Source organism: Portunus trituberculatus, chromosome 21 (assembly GCF_017591435.1).
Source record: "Portunus trituberculatus isolate SZX2019 chromosome 21, ASM1759143v1, whole genome shotgun sequence".
Lineage (NCBI taxonomy): Eukaryota > Metazoa > Arthropoda > Malacostraca > Decapoda > Portunidae > Portunus > Portunus trituberculatus.
Window position 1 is genome coordinate 7,234,985 of NC_059275.1, and position 15,000 is coordinate 7,249,984.

General features: G+C 43.5%; 1 protein-coding gene and 1 non-coding gene across 2 annotated transcripts; one reads left to right on the forward strand and one right to left on the reverse strand.

The window, feature by feature from the left end:
- Positions 1-524: 524 nt before the first annotated feature.
- Positions 525-606, reverse strand: Trnal-aag. The gene has a single exon. It is a non-coding gene; the product is annotated as a tRNA-Leu (tRNA).
- Positions 607-6,098: 5,492 nt separating this feature from the next.
- Positions 6,099-13,825, forward strand: LOC123507276. The gene is made up of 3 exons (XM_045260049.1): positions 6,099-6,145; positions 6,825-6,865; positions 13,494-13,825. The coding sequence occupies exons 1-3, from the start codon at positions 6,099-6,101 to the stop codon at positions 13,823-13,825; spliced, it is 420 nt and encodes a 139-aa protein (XP_045115984.1).
- Positions 13,826-15,000: the final 1,175 nt, after the last annotated feature.

Genomic DNA, 15,000 nt, shown 5'->3' on the forward strand with positions numbered 1-15,000 from the left:
ACAAAGTAATTTCAAATTTATGCTTTAATGATTAAAATAGATGTGCATAACATTGATTTTCTTGGCAGGTGATTGTCAGTGTAAGAAAACAACGCCTAACTCTTCCAGACCTGCTTGGAGAAAGAAAAAAGTAAATGACCTGGTTATCATTGGCGGCGGGAAAGAAAAATATCAAATATGATTAATGAAGGAGGAAGCAAAAAGCCGTCACGCGAAGGCTGAGGCTGAGTTTGATCACCCCGAGACGCACAGCGGCGATGTGAGGCTGGGAAGGGAGAACTCAGTGTTCCATCTCTCACCACACCCTGCTGGTGATGCTGGACACCACAGGGCATGACACATGCACTCACATTTAAAAACCGCATTACTTTAGAAATTATTCATATGACTGTATATGTATTGTTAGTGGACGGGCGCGGTGCTTGGTGCCGCGGAGAGTGAGGCAGTGTTATTGCTTGGCTCATATGGCGTTGGCTTCCTCCCATTTTGGCCACCCTGCCAACTCGTGAGTGTTTGAAAAACACTGGCAGCGGTGGGATTCGAACCCACGCCTCCGAAGAGACTGGTGCCTTAAACCAGCGCCTTAGACCGCTCGGCCACGCTACCATAGGAAACATAGCTTCTGCCTTGGTTTAATTGGATTGATTATGGTTATTGTTGTCATGTAACATTTATGTCATGAAGCATGTTATGAAGCAATAAGCATCAGTGGCAATACGTAGCAGCTGATAAGTGTTTCACAAGCCTAGTGCAGCTTTAACGTGGCTGCAAACACTCCCCACACTTGGCCCGGCCTTGTCTTAACACAAACAAGTATGAGGGAGCACGCAAAGGATTGGTTCTGCAAGTCTTTCAAGTGTATGCAAAAGTGATGCATATACATTTCTTTTCTAATGATCTTTTTACAGGGACAGTGAAACGGGGAGTGTCTGTCCCCAGTTTAAAACTCCCTTTCGAAAGATTTCAAGTTATGGGGAGAAGGAAATAGGGTAGCAGGCTGGGAGTTCCAGTGTTTATCATTACAAGTGATAACAGACTGAGAATACTGGTTAACTCAGGCGTCAGGCAGTGCTGGGAACAGTGGTTCATTAACAAGACAAAGAAAAGAAATTAAATTTTCTCTCTCTCTCTCTCTCTCTCTCTCTCTCTCTCTCTCTCTCTCTCTCTCTCTCTCTCTCTCTCTCTGGTTGGTCACGACAGCAGAAGACCGATCACTTCCGCAGTTTTGTTCTGCATGAATAAGGTCGTAAAAAGTAATGATGATAATAATGAATTCCGACAAAATAGATGAAGATATAGTTATGATCCTCCTCCTCCTCCTCCTCCTCCTCCTCCTCCTCCTCCTCCTCAAACCGCTTTTATTCTCCTACTCTTTGTTCTTTACTTCTTCTCCCCTCAGTTTCCTCACTTCTGCACCTCCACCTTTTCCTTCTCTCACTGACACTAATTAAATTCTCAAATAAGGTGAAACATACGAGTATATCTTGTGTCAGGTAGAGTACATGTTTTCATTTCTCCTTCCCCTCCTTGTTCCTTCTTTTTTCTTTTCTCCTTAAACCTTCTCCCTTCCTTTCCCTCCCCCTCGTGTTCCTCTTTGATGCGATTTGATGAAGGGAAGATAAGTAAAGTGACGCTATAAAAGAGGATAACATCGCAGGGAACGTTCTTGTTTTCGATGTGGAAGAGAAAACACTTACACGCACGCACAGGAAAGGGAAAGGATTAAAAAAAAAAAAAACACTAATGCTATTGATGATAATAATGCCTAGTGATTTCCGAAACTTTACTTTGTTATTTTCTTTTTTTTCCTTCTTTCTTCTTGTTTTTCGACGTAAAAGAAAAAATAACATGTGAACAGTAAATATAGCAGTGATAGTTAGCCATTGCAATTTGTGGGGGTGTGTTCGCATTTTCCTTGTTATTGTAAGTGTTTTCGGCGTGGAAGCGTGAACACACACACACACACACACACACACACACACACACACACACACACACACACACACACACACACACACACACACAGTAACGATAATATTAAGACGTACTGATTCTTTAAGCTGTTTTTACTTTGAGATCTGCGTCCTGCCTTGTGTGTGTGTGTGTGTGTGTGTGTGTGTGTGTGTGTGTGTGTGTATTATCAGCTTCCGTTCTTTGCTGTGCGTCTCATTGCAGGGGATATACGCATCGCTGCTCAAATCACAATACTCTCCTGACGCCATGTTCGTATTACTTAAGTCTCGCTGTCGTGATATTGTAATGATTATGTTCTTGGGATTCGATGCTGCAATGTGTGTTCTCTCCATGTTATGACTCTGACGTGATCTCCTTCCTGCAGTGACGTGATATTGAAATTCAGGCTAAACATTCATGGATTTTTATGTTATCTCTCTTCTCTATCTATTCATTCTCGCAATATGAGTAATTTTAGACAGTAAATGATAGAGTATCTGTGATTTTTTTCCTTTATCTTCCTTCGTTCTCGCATTATCACCAATTTCTGGATAATGAGAGTATGGTGTTGAGATGATAAGCCGTGACAGATGACGAGGAAAGCGAGCAGTGAGAGGACACACTAGACCTTGGTGAGAATGCAGTGAGAATGACGCCCGTATTTAGAAACGCCTTTCTTTCTCACTACGACGATTTTCCAAGGCCACAGAGACAACTAGCCGGGTTTTCAGAACAGTTCTCCTTTTAATAAACTACAAATCTTCCCAAACCATCATCAAAACTACAAAAATACTCTTAAAAACCACGATTATCTTCAATTGGACCATTTTAAAAAGTGATGGCGAGAGAGCAAAGCGTTTCAGAATATGGAGGTGAGTGAGTGGGAGTGCAGTGTTACATGGCAAGGAGGAGGAGAGGAAGTGAGGAGTGTTTGAATATCACTCCTAATGGTGTGAACGTGATTGATGAGGGAGGAGAGAAATAGTGGCGTGGTAATATTACGATGTGTAGCACGTAGGGAACAAGAAAGAAAATAGATATATGTATTAATCTTTTCATTTTTTTGCTTTTATATGCAGGAGGGAGTAGCGGCCAAATGCAACAATATCATAAGGAAAATGCCCACTGAAGCTCTGATCCTTAAACAGTCAGAAACGAGAGTCAGAAATAAGGATAAATTGATGTTACGGGAATGAGGAAATGCAAAAGCGATGAGGGAGTTTCACAGTTTACCAGAAAAGAGAATAAATGATTGAAGAGAGAGAGAGAGAGAGAGAGAGAGTATTACATCAAGTGAGACACGCAAAGTAATGGAGGTAATATGAATGCTCGTCTCCTTCACGCCACCCCTCTCTCTCATCGCGCATGCTGAGTCCACCTCTCAATTTCCTTTTATTGATCCTCGCAACAGTTTTATGGCGGTAGTTAAGGTAGTACTAAGCTGATTCAATTATTCCTTGTTAGAACTCACCATCTTGTTTGCATCCCTTCCCCGTCTCTCTCTCTCTCTCTCTCTCTCTCTCTCTCTCTCTCTCTCTCTCTCTCTCTCTCTCTCTCTCTCTCTAAAGTCGTTCTTATTTTAAGGCATTCTTCCTCCTCCTCCTCCTCCTCCTCCTCCTCCTCCTCCTCTCCCCTGCCTGTGGAGGACACTGGAGGGACACGGCAGGTCGCAGGTCATTACACGCTCCTCATGTCCCTCATTCAGCCTCAATTATAGGCTGTGCTCCGCCCCGCCTAGGCCTAATTATTCCTACACGGCTGTTTATCACGACTTAATGGATAATGCTGTGACTCCAGTGGAGGTAATTGCCTTAGATCACCTCCCCTTCGTCAGTGTCAGAGGAGAGATGGAGGGAGAGGAAAGGGAGGGGAGCAGGAGGGGAATGCTGTTGGTGAAAATGGGGGAGGAGGATGTGGTGGTGGTGGTGGTGGTGGTGGTGGTCACCGGCCACGCCATAGTGCTGGCCTGACCCCGACAGGGACGTGTGAGTGTTGTGGGTGCCTGGCGGCGGCGCTGCTGGCATGGTGGGCTGGAGGGGTCCGTGGCATCGGGCGTTGCAAGTGGCTTGTTCTTACGCGGCGCCGCCCTCTCGACGCAGTGCTGCAGCTGCGGGACTTAACAAGGCTTGAAACCAATTTGTTACGTCTAATTTAATCTTTACATTATCTGTTGCCGGGGTTTGGGTGGAAAGTGGCTCCCACACCACTGCCTCAGTAACAAATAAACCCTTCACGTGATAATGCCGGATATGCCGCCGCGTTTTTATCACCATGATAACATTAGTTTCCGCTCGGCCGTGATTGGCATGTGGGAAAGTCGAGGCAGAAATTTACGGAAGAGCGAGGTAAGGCGATCCTGTGTGGTGCGCTGCGCCGCGGCGCGCCTGCCAACACCACCTCAGATGCCCTGCTTCTTGACGCTCGTCCTCCTCCCCTTCACCTCGTCATCGTCATAAACCTGTTGGACGTCACCTGAGCCAAGCGGATCCTCCAGAGGGCGGGAACCCAGCAATGGTCACGAGGCTCGCTTCCTGCAGCAGCCCAGGCGTGTCAGTACGTGTCCTGACGCCTGATGGTGCGGCGTGGGTGTGATATACCGCTCGTGGGGAAGGAGAGGTGTGCTGGGGATGAGGAAACCTGCTAAGTAGTGTAATTACTTGCATCATTTTGATGTTCTGTAAGAACTAAATCGCAGTTCTGTGTCAGTCTGCCACGTCCTGTATGCGGGTGTATTTCTCACGGCGCAGTGCATGCGGTCACACAGCTGGGGATGAGGATCATCGCAGGGGAGGTGGGGGGAATCAGCGACTCTACGTGACGTGATGGGCCCCTTGGCGCCGGGGTGGCGGGATGGCGGGATGGCGGAGGGGAGGGCGTGGAGGCAAAGTGAATGGGGGGAAGGAGAGAAGGCGGGGAGGGAATGGGGGGTAGGCGGAGCAGGGGAAGGGAAGGAACAATTACGCGGTGTTTACTTCCACTAACGTTGTGCAGCAAAGATGAAAGAGCTGATAATAATAATTTTGGTAATAGTAATTCAGCCAGCATTATGTGCCGACCTTCCTCGTCGCTCCTCGGCGCGGCACACAAATGTTACCTTTGAGAGGAATAATGTTTATGTGAAGCCACTTGCATATTTCGTGGAGCAGGTAAAGGTAGGAGGAGGAAGACGCCGAGGCAATCACGACTCTCTTGTGAAGTATTATAAAGTGGTAACAAGATCCAAATACTCCACACTTGAGGATTACAAAGGACTCATTTCCTGTCCATGTTCAGGAGATCGAGGCTGAGGCGGCACCAAGGAAAGGAAGACCAAAATACTTGAGGCGGTAAGCACGTAGCACTACTCCACCCTCCACCCTCCACCTTCACCACCATTTCTCTTTCTTCCTCCTCTTCACCTGCAGTCTCCTCTTCCTCTCTACTACTTTTCCTCTCCCTTTCCTTACACCCGCGGTCCAGAGGAGGCAGAATTGCCGCTGCGTCACAGCGGACACTGCCCTCCACGGTGCCTGGACGGCCAGGGTGACACAACCACCAGCAGGAGGTGTCACGGGCCCTCCCAGCCTCCCGTCACCACCTTCCACGGGCTATTCTTCTAAGGGCCGCGGGAGGAGTGTTGTGGCGAGCAGTCCGCGCCGCTCTGCCAGCTCTCCCCGCTGCGACCCTCCTGCCTGAGGCTCTTCACCTCAGACTCCCTGCGAGCTCCTCAGGGACTCTCCAGGATCCCGCCGAGGAACAAGGAGCCCCGTGGAGCACCAGGGAGAGGAACACGCTCCCCGCCGTCTTCCCGCGGCTGGAGAATCAGGGGAGGGGAGGGTGATTGGGACCAGACGGAAAGTGATTGGAGTAGCGGCAGGTAAACGATGGCCAGCCGGGACGAGTAGGGGTGGCAGGAAAACTCCTTCAGATGGAGTCCCGTGACCTTTAGGTTGAAGATGAAGAGAACATTGAGAACAGAGGTCAGAGTGTCAGGATGAAGCTGTCAGAAGCTGGCGGTGCTTCAGGAAGCTTGCAGTACTCAGGAAGTTAAAAACGGTGAGATGCGCGATAACCCGAAAGTGTTGAGCGGGGGAGGCGTCGGACCCCACCCCATGAATATAAATGATGGACACCAAGCCAGCCACTGGCCGCCCCATCCCTGCATAATGAAGGAGGATGCTGCTGCCACCCTTCAGGGCCAGAATATAAGAACGTAAGAAAACAAGGGAAGCTGCAAGATGCCACATGTTCACACGCGGCAGTCTCTTTATAAAGCTTTCTCCTCTTCATTCACTTGTCATTCTTCCATGATTTATCGAAGCTTTAAGTTTACTATTGACCTTGCACTTAGAACCTTGTTGCGTCTTTATTGAACTGTAACGACCTTGAACTCGTTACTTTTAGTTTTATCTTGATTTCTATACCAGTCACGAGAATCTTGGGAAAACATCGCACCTGTAATATCTCTGATGCCACTAACTCTCTAAAACTTCCTACCAATCAACTCTTATCTGACGAATGTAAGTTTAGAAGTTTCAATCTCCTCTTCCGATAAATATTCCTAGTCCCTTATATTTTTATTTTATCCACTAGTACCTAATTAACTTGTACAATATTCATGTTGTAAAGGGACTGCACAACATAATTCAGACTAGGAGTGTCCAATGTCTGAAACAGTCCAGGCATGTCACTCACCTGTCCAAGAACCAATTAACTTATAAATAACACAATAATACAAGTGTATCAGCCACAAAATAACAAAAAAACATTGGATCTAAGCATTCATAACCCGTTTATTGCACCGGTAACGTCCAGAAACAGGTCAGGTGTACGTCAGACTTGCAGTGCTGAGCCAACTCTAGGACCACCTTCAATACTTTCCCTCTCATTAGGGAGGTATTCTTGGTGTTCCGCTTTAGCACTCTAAGGACAGGTGGGGCGTGTCGGTGACGTGCTGGGGCGTGCTGAAGGTCTTGCTGGAGTGCTGATATTGGTTATATTTCTCCTATGGTTGACTTCCTAGTAACAACCAGCACCTTATTTTTATTAGTGCTGTTATTTTGTTGCTGTTGTTTGTTATTTTGTTGTTTTCGTTGTTGTTTTTATTTCAGTGTTAAATTATTGGTCAGTAGTAGTAGTAGTAGTAGTAGTAGTAGTAGTAGTAGTAGTAGTAGTAGTAGTAGTAGTAGTAGTAGTAGTAGTAGTAGTAGTAGTAGTATAAGAAAAATAATAAATGTTTGAAAATAGAGGAGAAAAAAATAATGAGCAAGTAAAAGCAATAAATGAATTAAAAGAAAAGCAACAATAACAAGAACAAAATTAACGATAATAATAATAATAATAATAATAATAATAATAATAATAATAATAATAATAATAATAATAATAATAATAATAATAATAATAATAATACCAATAAGACTGAAGGAATAATAATAATAGCGCAGTAACAACGCAAGACAAACGCCAGTCGAAGTAATGTACAAGAAACCACTTAAGTAAATCAAATGAGGTAATTATAGGGTCCAGAATTCCACCTTCTCGCGGCGTGGCGGTACCGGGGTGGCCAGCGAGGCTCCGTCAGGTATGCTGGACAATTAGGACAACACTAGAGCTACTACTACTACTACTACTACTACTACTACTACTACTACTACTACTACTACTACTACTACTACTACTACTACTACTACTACTACTACTACTACAACAACAACAACATCATCATCATCATTAACAACAACAACTACAACTACAACTACAACAACTACTACTACTACTACTACTACTACTACTACTACTACTACTACTACTACTACTACTACTACTACTACTACTACTACTACTACTACTACTACTACTACTACCCCTGTGCTACTCTGCTTCGTGTAAATAGCCCGTATTTACTTTAACGAACCAAGAAACCAGAAAGATATTATACACTCTGAAAAACATACCATCAAAGAGACATTATCCGCCTAAGTGCGTGCTGTTCGGTGTGTTAGTTGGCTGATTTCTGTCTCATTTGGTGGAGGCGAGGCAGGGAAATGAGGAAAGCACGTCTGGGTATTAATGAACAGTGCGAGGGACAGCTGGAGTGGCAGGGGATGTGGTAACAGTGCGCTGAGGGATGCTGTAATTAAGGGAGTGATGCCAAGGAACGAATGGAAATTATGTAAACAGCGAAAATAATTCACAGTGATAAACGGAACTGATACAGAACGACAGATGGTAATGAAGGGAACAGGAGAGGGAAATGGGAAACGGAAAATAGAGAGAGAGAGAGAGAGAGAGAGAGAGAGAGAGAGAGAGAGAGAGAGAGAGAGAGAGAGAGAGAGAGAGAGAGAGAGAGAGAGAGAGAGAGAGAGAGAGAGAGAGAGAGAGAGAGAGAGAGAGAGAGAGAGAGAGAGAGAGAGAGAGAGTTAAGTTGGTAGAGGAGGACATGGAAGAGGAGGAGAAAGGAAGGGAGAAGAAACGCAAGAAAAAAATAGCAAGCAGGGCGACATACACCTAGAAAAGGAGGAAGGGGAAAGAGAGAGAGAGAGAGAGAGAGAGAGAGAGAGAGAGAGAGAGAGAGAGAGAGAGAGGAGTAAGTGGGATAGGGACAAGCAGGTAGCAAGGTAAGGGAAGGGCGAGAGGCCGGAGAAAGAAAGGAGGCAGGGAGGCAGGGAGGAGAGGTGGCGCTGGGCCTGGAGGGTCATGGACTGAGAGGGTCGTGGTGAGGGCCCCTGGAGCGCCTACAAGACGTCCTGCCGAGCTACAGAATGGGCGCCCGGGACGACCCAGCCAGGGGCCCCTCAGGCGTCTCCTTCGACCACTGAGAGGCCCCGCAGCGCACGACAAAATACCCTCAGCAGGGGAGCCCAGATACCGCCGGATAAGAGATAAGGGCAAGAGAAGAGAGGCACGGGTGGTGGGGATGATGGTGTTAGCGGTGCTTGTGGTGGTGGGTGGTGGTGGTGGTGATGGTGATGGGTGGTGGTGGTGGGGCAGGTGTCGTGGGTTTCTGGTGTTGTGTGATGGTTTGCTGTGACGAGCGTGCTGACGAGTGTGACTAAGTGGTGATGGTGGTGGTGGCGATGGTGTGTAGTACTGTTTGCATGGTCGTGGTGGTTCTGGTGCTGTGGTGATGACTGCAGTGTGGGGAAGGTGGTAGTGATGAAAGGTGTAGTGCATATAGGTTACAACGATGATGATGCACTTGGTAGTGGTATTATAACTGGAAGTGGTGATGGAAGTAGTGGTGGTGGTGGTAGTGGTGGTGTTGGCTGCGTCGGTAGTGATTGATGCATCTGATACAAACACTCTTTCTTTCCTTTGCACCGTACAAGGTAATCCAACAATAAAAAGGAACACGAAACCGGCGTACTGAGGCTCCATAAATAACAGGTTACAGGTGTAGACACGACCTGAGTATCAGATGGCGTAGTGGTGGTGATGGTGGTGGTTGTGGTTGTGGTGGTGGCGGCGGCGAAAGTAGGCTAACACTATGGTGGTGAAGTGAATTGCTCTGATAATGATAACGGTGACAAAAATAGGGAAGGAGAAAAAGATGAAGACAGGAATTCAGAGAGATATGAAAAAAGTAAGCCTGGAGGAAGAGAACAACTAGACAGATGATATTGACAATAGAGAGAAGCGGAGTACACAAGAAGAGAACACAGAGAAGAGAGCAAAAAGTAGAGAACACAACGAGGGGAAGACAGGAATTTTGAGAGTTATGAGAAAACTAAGCCTGGAGGAAGAAAAACACTAGATAAATGCGGACAATAGAGAAAGCTGAGTATATACTAGAAGAGAACATACAGAAGAGAGAAATCAGAAGAGAACACACACACATCACAGAACACACAGAAGGAAACACACAAGATAAAAGGTATTAACAGAGAGAAACAGAGCACAGTAGAAATTATTAAGGCAAAGAAGATTAATGATGGTGATGTTAGGTGAACTGTGGTAGAGAAACAAATAAACACAAATATCAACAGACCTTGTAGATTTTTTATAATGTTTCCCTGCAATAATTGTGCCAAAGATGGTGATAGACTGGTGGTGGTGGTGGTGGTGGTGATGATGGTGAGTGGAACATAAGGAAACGTCGGTATGTACATAATGGAGTGGTGATGAAAGAACAGCTGATGTCTTGGTGAAGGTAATGATAGTGGTGATGTAATGAGCAGTGAAGTGAGCTGGTGGTGATGGTGTGGCTACTGTGGTATAGTAATACTAGTAGGTTGTGATGGTGGTGGTGGTGGTAGTGGTGGTGCAAGCCAGCCAAATTGATAACAAGAAATCACTTTAGCAACGACGACCAGAAAAAAAGAGAGCACATAACAAAATAATAAATACATAATAATAGTAATTGTCTCGGGGAAATACACACACAATAAAACTAAGCGATAATTAACAACAAGCAGTATCCATGACCCAATTAACTGCAATATTTCTGGGAGTTAGTTATTATCGCCGAGTTTGTGGTGGCAATGAGTGTAGTAATGACGCCTGATCCTCCAGCGCTGACGTGATAAACACCGCCAACTACAAGCCGTGGCTGGTGTATAATTGTGCAATCACCAACAGCTGCAGTCAGAAAGCAGGGTAATAATGCGCCGGTGTTGATTATAGGGACGGAGGGAGTGCAGTAGTGGTGATGGTGGTGGTGGTGGTGGTGGTGGTGGTGGTGGTGTAGTAGTGGTGTTGATGTGATACGATATTGTTATTATTGTTATTATTATTATTATTATTATTATTATTATTATTATTATTATTATTATTATTATTATTATTATTGTTGTTGTTGTTGTTGTTGTTGTTGTTGTTATTATTATTTTTATTACTCGTATTATCACTGTTATTGTCATTATCATTCTTCTTCTTCTTCTTCTTATTATTATTATTATTATTATTATTATTATTATTATTATTATTATTATTATTATTATTATTATTATTATTATTATTATAATAATAATAATAATAATAATAATAATTATTATTATTATTATTATTATTATTTATTATTATTATTATTATTATTATTATTATTATTATTATTATTATTATTATTGTTGTTGTTGGTGGTGCTGATGTTATTGTTGTTGTTGTTGTTGTTGTTGTTGTTATTTTCACTATTACTATCATTACAGCAAAAAATGATAATAACAATAATGATAACAATAATAATAATAATAATAATAATAATAATAATAATAATAATAATTGCAATAACCGTAACAATAATGATAATAGTAATAGTGAATAACAGTAAATTATATCGACTATATTACTAATGCAACAACAAATGCAACAATAAAAACGAAAATAGGAGCATCATATAAACTGGCAAATTATATTCACCACAGGAAGTAATACACGGAGAGGAAAAATGGAAACAAAAATAGAATATAACATAAATACATACATACATACATACATACATACATACACACAAACACTCAAAATTATATTAATAAATGGATATGAAACGAAAACAGGGAATAAACACTAAATACTTCCTGTCCAAGCCACAACATGACTCGTACAATACAACGCTCAATACATTAATGAATAGAAAGGAAAAGGGAAATAAAAGTAATATATTCCTAAACCTTCAAATACTTATAGAGAAAAATAATTGATCTTTAGGAGAAAATGATGTGTATAATTTGACAAGAGGATGATTAGGGAAGAAGGAAAAAAAATAGGAGGGGGAGGATGAGGAGGAAAGGCAAAGAGGCGTATAGAAGAACAGTAGAATGGGAGAGAAGCAGAAGAAAGAAGAGAAGGAATAGGTAGAAGGATTAAAGGAGGGAAGCAATAAAGGATGGAAATGTAAGGAGAGAAAAGGAAAAAAGAAAAGGAATAAGAAAAATGCGATCAATACTAGAACCTTAAATTTTGAATAATGGTGATATTAAAAAAAAATACAAGAAGGAAACAAGAAAAGTGGGAGGAGAAGGAGGAGGAGGACGTGAAGGATGAGTAAGAATTTGGCTGGGAAGAAGGAGGAAGAATAGGAAGAAGAGGAGGTAAAGGAGGAGTAAAAAAGAGGAGGAGGAGGAGGAGGAGGTGAAGGATGAACAAAAATTTGGTTGGTAAGAAAGAGGAAGAATCGGAAGAGGAGGAAGTAAAGGAGGAGGAGGAGGAGTGACCACATGTAAGGAGGATCTAACGTATGAGGGACATAAACGTTGATATAAAAGGTTAAAAAAAAAGAAAATCAAGTCAAGTCGCCAAGTGAAGAGTGATGAGACTGTTTGGTGTCGTAATATCTTCACTTTTCATTCTCCTCCTCCTCCTCCTCCTCCTCCTCCTCCTCCTCCTCCTCCTCCTCCTCCTCCTCCTCCTCCTCCTCCTCCTTGAACTGGCGCTGAGCTGCAATTACAGAGTCCCGGGCGAAGAGGTGATGAGAAAACCCACCTCTAAGACCCAATATCTCATCATTACCTCGAGAAACCCGCCTTGCTGACCCTCCGTGGCTTGGCTCTGTGTTGCCTGTCCCGCTGCAATTGGGTAGTACTATTAGCAAGCGGCGTGAAGTAATTTATGAATCGGTACTTTAATGGCTGCTTATATTTTTTAAGAGCTATCGCTTGTATCCAATTGTACACATGAAGCTCGCGTGAAGGATGGCTCTCTAAATCCTTCTGAATTAATTAAAAGTGGCACAAGAAGGAGACACTGACCCTGAGGAACGACTTGCTTTACTTTTTCTTGCTTTACTTTACTTGCTTTACTTGGTTCACTTCCTTTCCTTGCTTGTTTTTTTTTTTTTTTTTTTTTTTTTCTCTCCAGACAGTCTTCCGGACCAGCTTGTGTTTGGTGTCTGGGTGTTCCTGTTTTGTCTCTCTCTGTCTATCTGTTTTTTTTTGTTTTTGTTCTCATTATGTTCTTTTTCTTTCTTCCTTTCTTCCTTCTGTTTGTTCCTTGCTGTCTTCTTTCCTTAATTCTTTTCTGCTTTCTTTAATTCTTTCCTTGATTCTGTTTCCTTCTTTTTTTTCTTTCCTCCTTCCTGTCTTCCCTGCCTCCTTATTTCATTTCCTTGTTGTCTTCCACCCTCCCCTAATCAAGTTTCTCCTTACTTCCTTCCTTTCATCTTTCAGTTTGTGTCTTTCTTTCTTCCTTCCTTCTTTCAGTTTGTGTCTTTCTTCCTTCCTTCCTTCTTTCATACCTTTCCTTCTTCCAGTTCCTCTCTCTCTCTGCTCTCTCTCTCTCTCTCTCTCTCTCTCTCTCTCTCTCTCTCTCTCTCTCTCTCTCTCTCTCTCTCTCTCTCTCTCTCTCTCTCTCTCTCTCTCTCTCTCTCTCTCTCTCTCTCTCTCTCTCTCTCTCTCTCTCTCTCTCTCTCTCTCTTATTAAAGACTCGCTGTGTATTGTTGCATACTACCTAACTATTATTATCAATACGTCAATAGTCACAGGAACCTTCCCCAAGTCATGGAAACATGCTATAGTCATCCCTATACACAAAGGCGGAGATCCCTTGGATAAAAGTAATTACAGACCTATTTCCCTCCTTCCCATTTTCTCGAAAGTTCTAGAAAAAATTGTTTCCTCTCAATTAGTTAAACATCTGGAGAGTAACAAATTGCTCAGCGAAAGTCAGCATGGATTCAGGCCTAGACTCAGCACGGCAACAGCCCTGACAGTTGTAACAGACAAAATCTATAAGAATATGGACAACAAGCGCATCTCTTTGCTAACACTCTGTGATTTGTCGAAGGCTTTCGACAGTGTCAGCCACCAAATCCTTATTGAAAAACTAAAACTGGCCGACGTAGATGCTTTTTGGTTTGAGGACTATCTAAACGAAAGATCACAGTCTGTCCGACTCAACACAAGCCTCTACTCTATATGGCGTGCCTCAAGGCTCTATTTTAGGACCTATATTATTTAATCTATTTGTTAACGATATGTCCTACTACATTAAGAACTGTTCCCTCACACAATACGCTGACGACACGCAGTTTCTTCACTCAGGCACAGTCACAGAACTACCCACCATAATATCTCAAGCAGAACAGACACTCAACAGAGCCAGAAAATATTTCCTCAGAAATGGCCTTAAGCTAAATGCCAAGAAGACTCAATGTATATTTATAGGGACACATCAACTCATCCCAAGAATACCAGAAAACACAACTATTAATTTCCACGACACCACCATCAAGCCTTCCTCACACGTTAAAAACCTGGGCGTATACTTCGATACCTACATGAGCTTCGACATCCATATCAACGAAATTTCCACTAAAATCACGGGAACACTCTTCTATATAAACAGAGTCAAACACTATTTTGACAAAGAGACTCGCATGATACTAATACAGTCGCTAGTATTGAGTATTCTTGACTACTGTAACACAATCTGGGGAACCTCCAACACCACACTACTCTCAAAAACTCAAAAGCTACAAAACTTTGCTATTAAGGTGGCAGACGGAAACGCCCGGAAATATGACCACGTCACTCCCATATTTCAAAGACTGGAATGGCTCAATGTAATAAAACAATTCAATTCAATACAGCAGTGACTTTGTACAAACAACTTAAGAACCACTACCCACAGAACGTGATCGACCTCTCTACAGTGAACACATTAACAGGCAGCGTCACCAGGCAACAACACAACCTGTATGTGCCCAGAGCGGTCACCCAGTCAGGGAGTCGCTCTCTCTCTGTGCGAGGTCCTTCATTATGGAATCTCCTGCCACAAGAAGTGAAAGACTCAAGCACCCTACACTCATTTAAGACGCGACTCAGGAAATTCCTCCTATCTAATCACTAAGTGTCTGTACAAGCTAAAGACAAGCGTATGTGTGTGTGTGTGTGTGTGTGTGTGTGTGTGTGTGTGTGTGTGTGTGTGTGTGTGTGTGTGTGTGTGTGTGTGTGTGTGTAATTCATTTCACCTCCTCGGTCGTCTGCTGGTCACCCAGCCAGTCTTCCCCATTACGGAGCGAGCTCAGAGCTCATAGACCGATCTTCGGGTAGGACTGAGACCACAACACACTCCACACACCGGGAAAGCGAGGCCACAACCCCTCGAGTTACATCCCGTACCTATTTACTGCT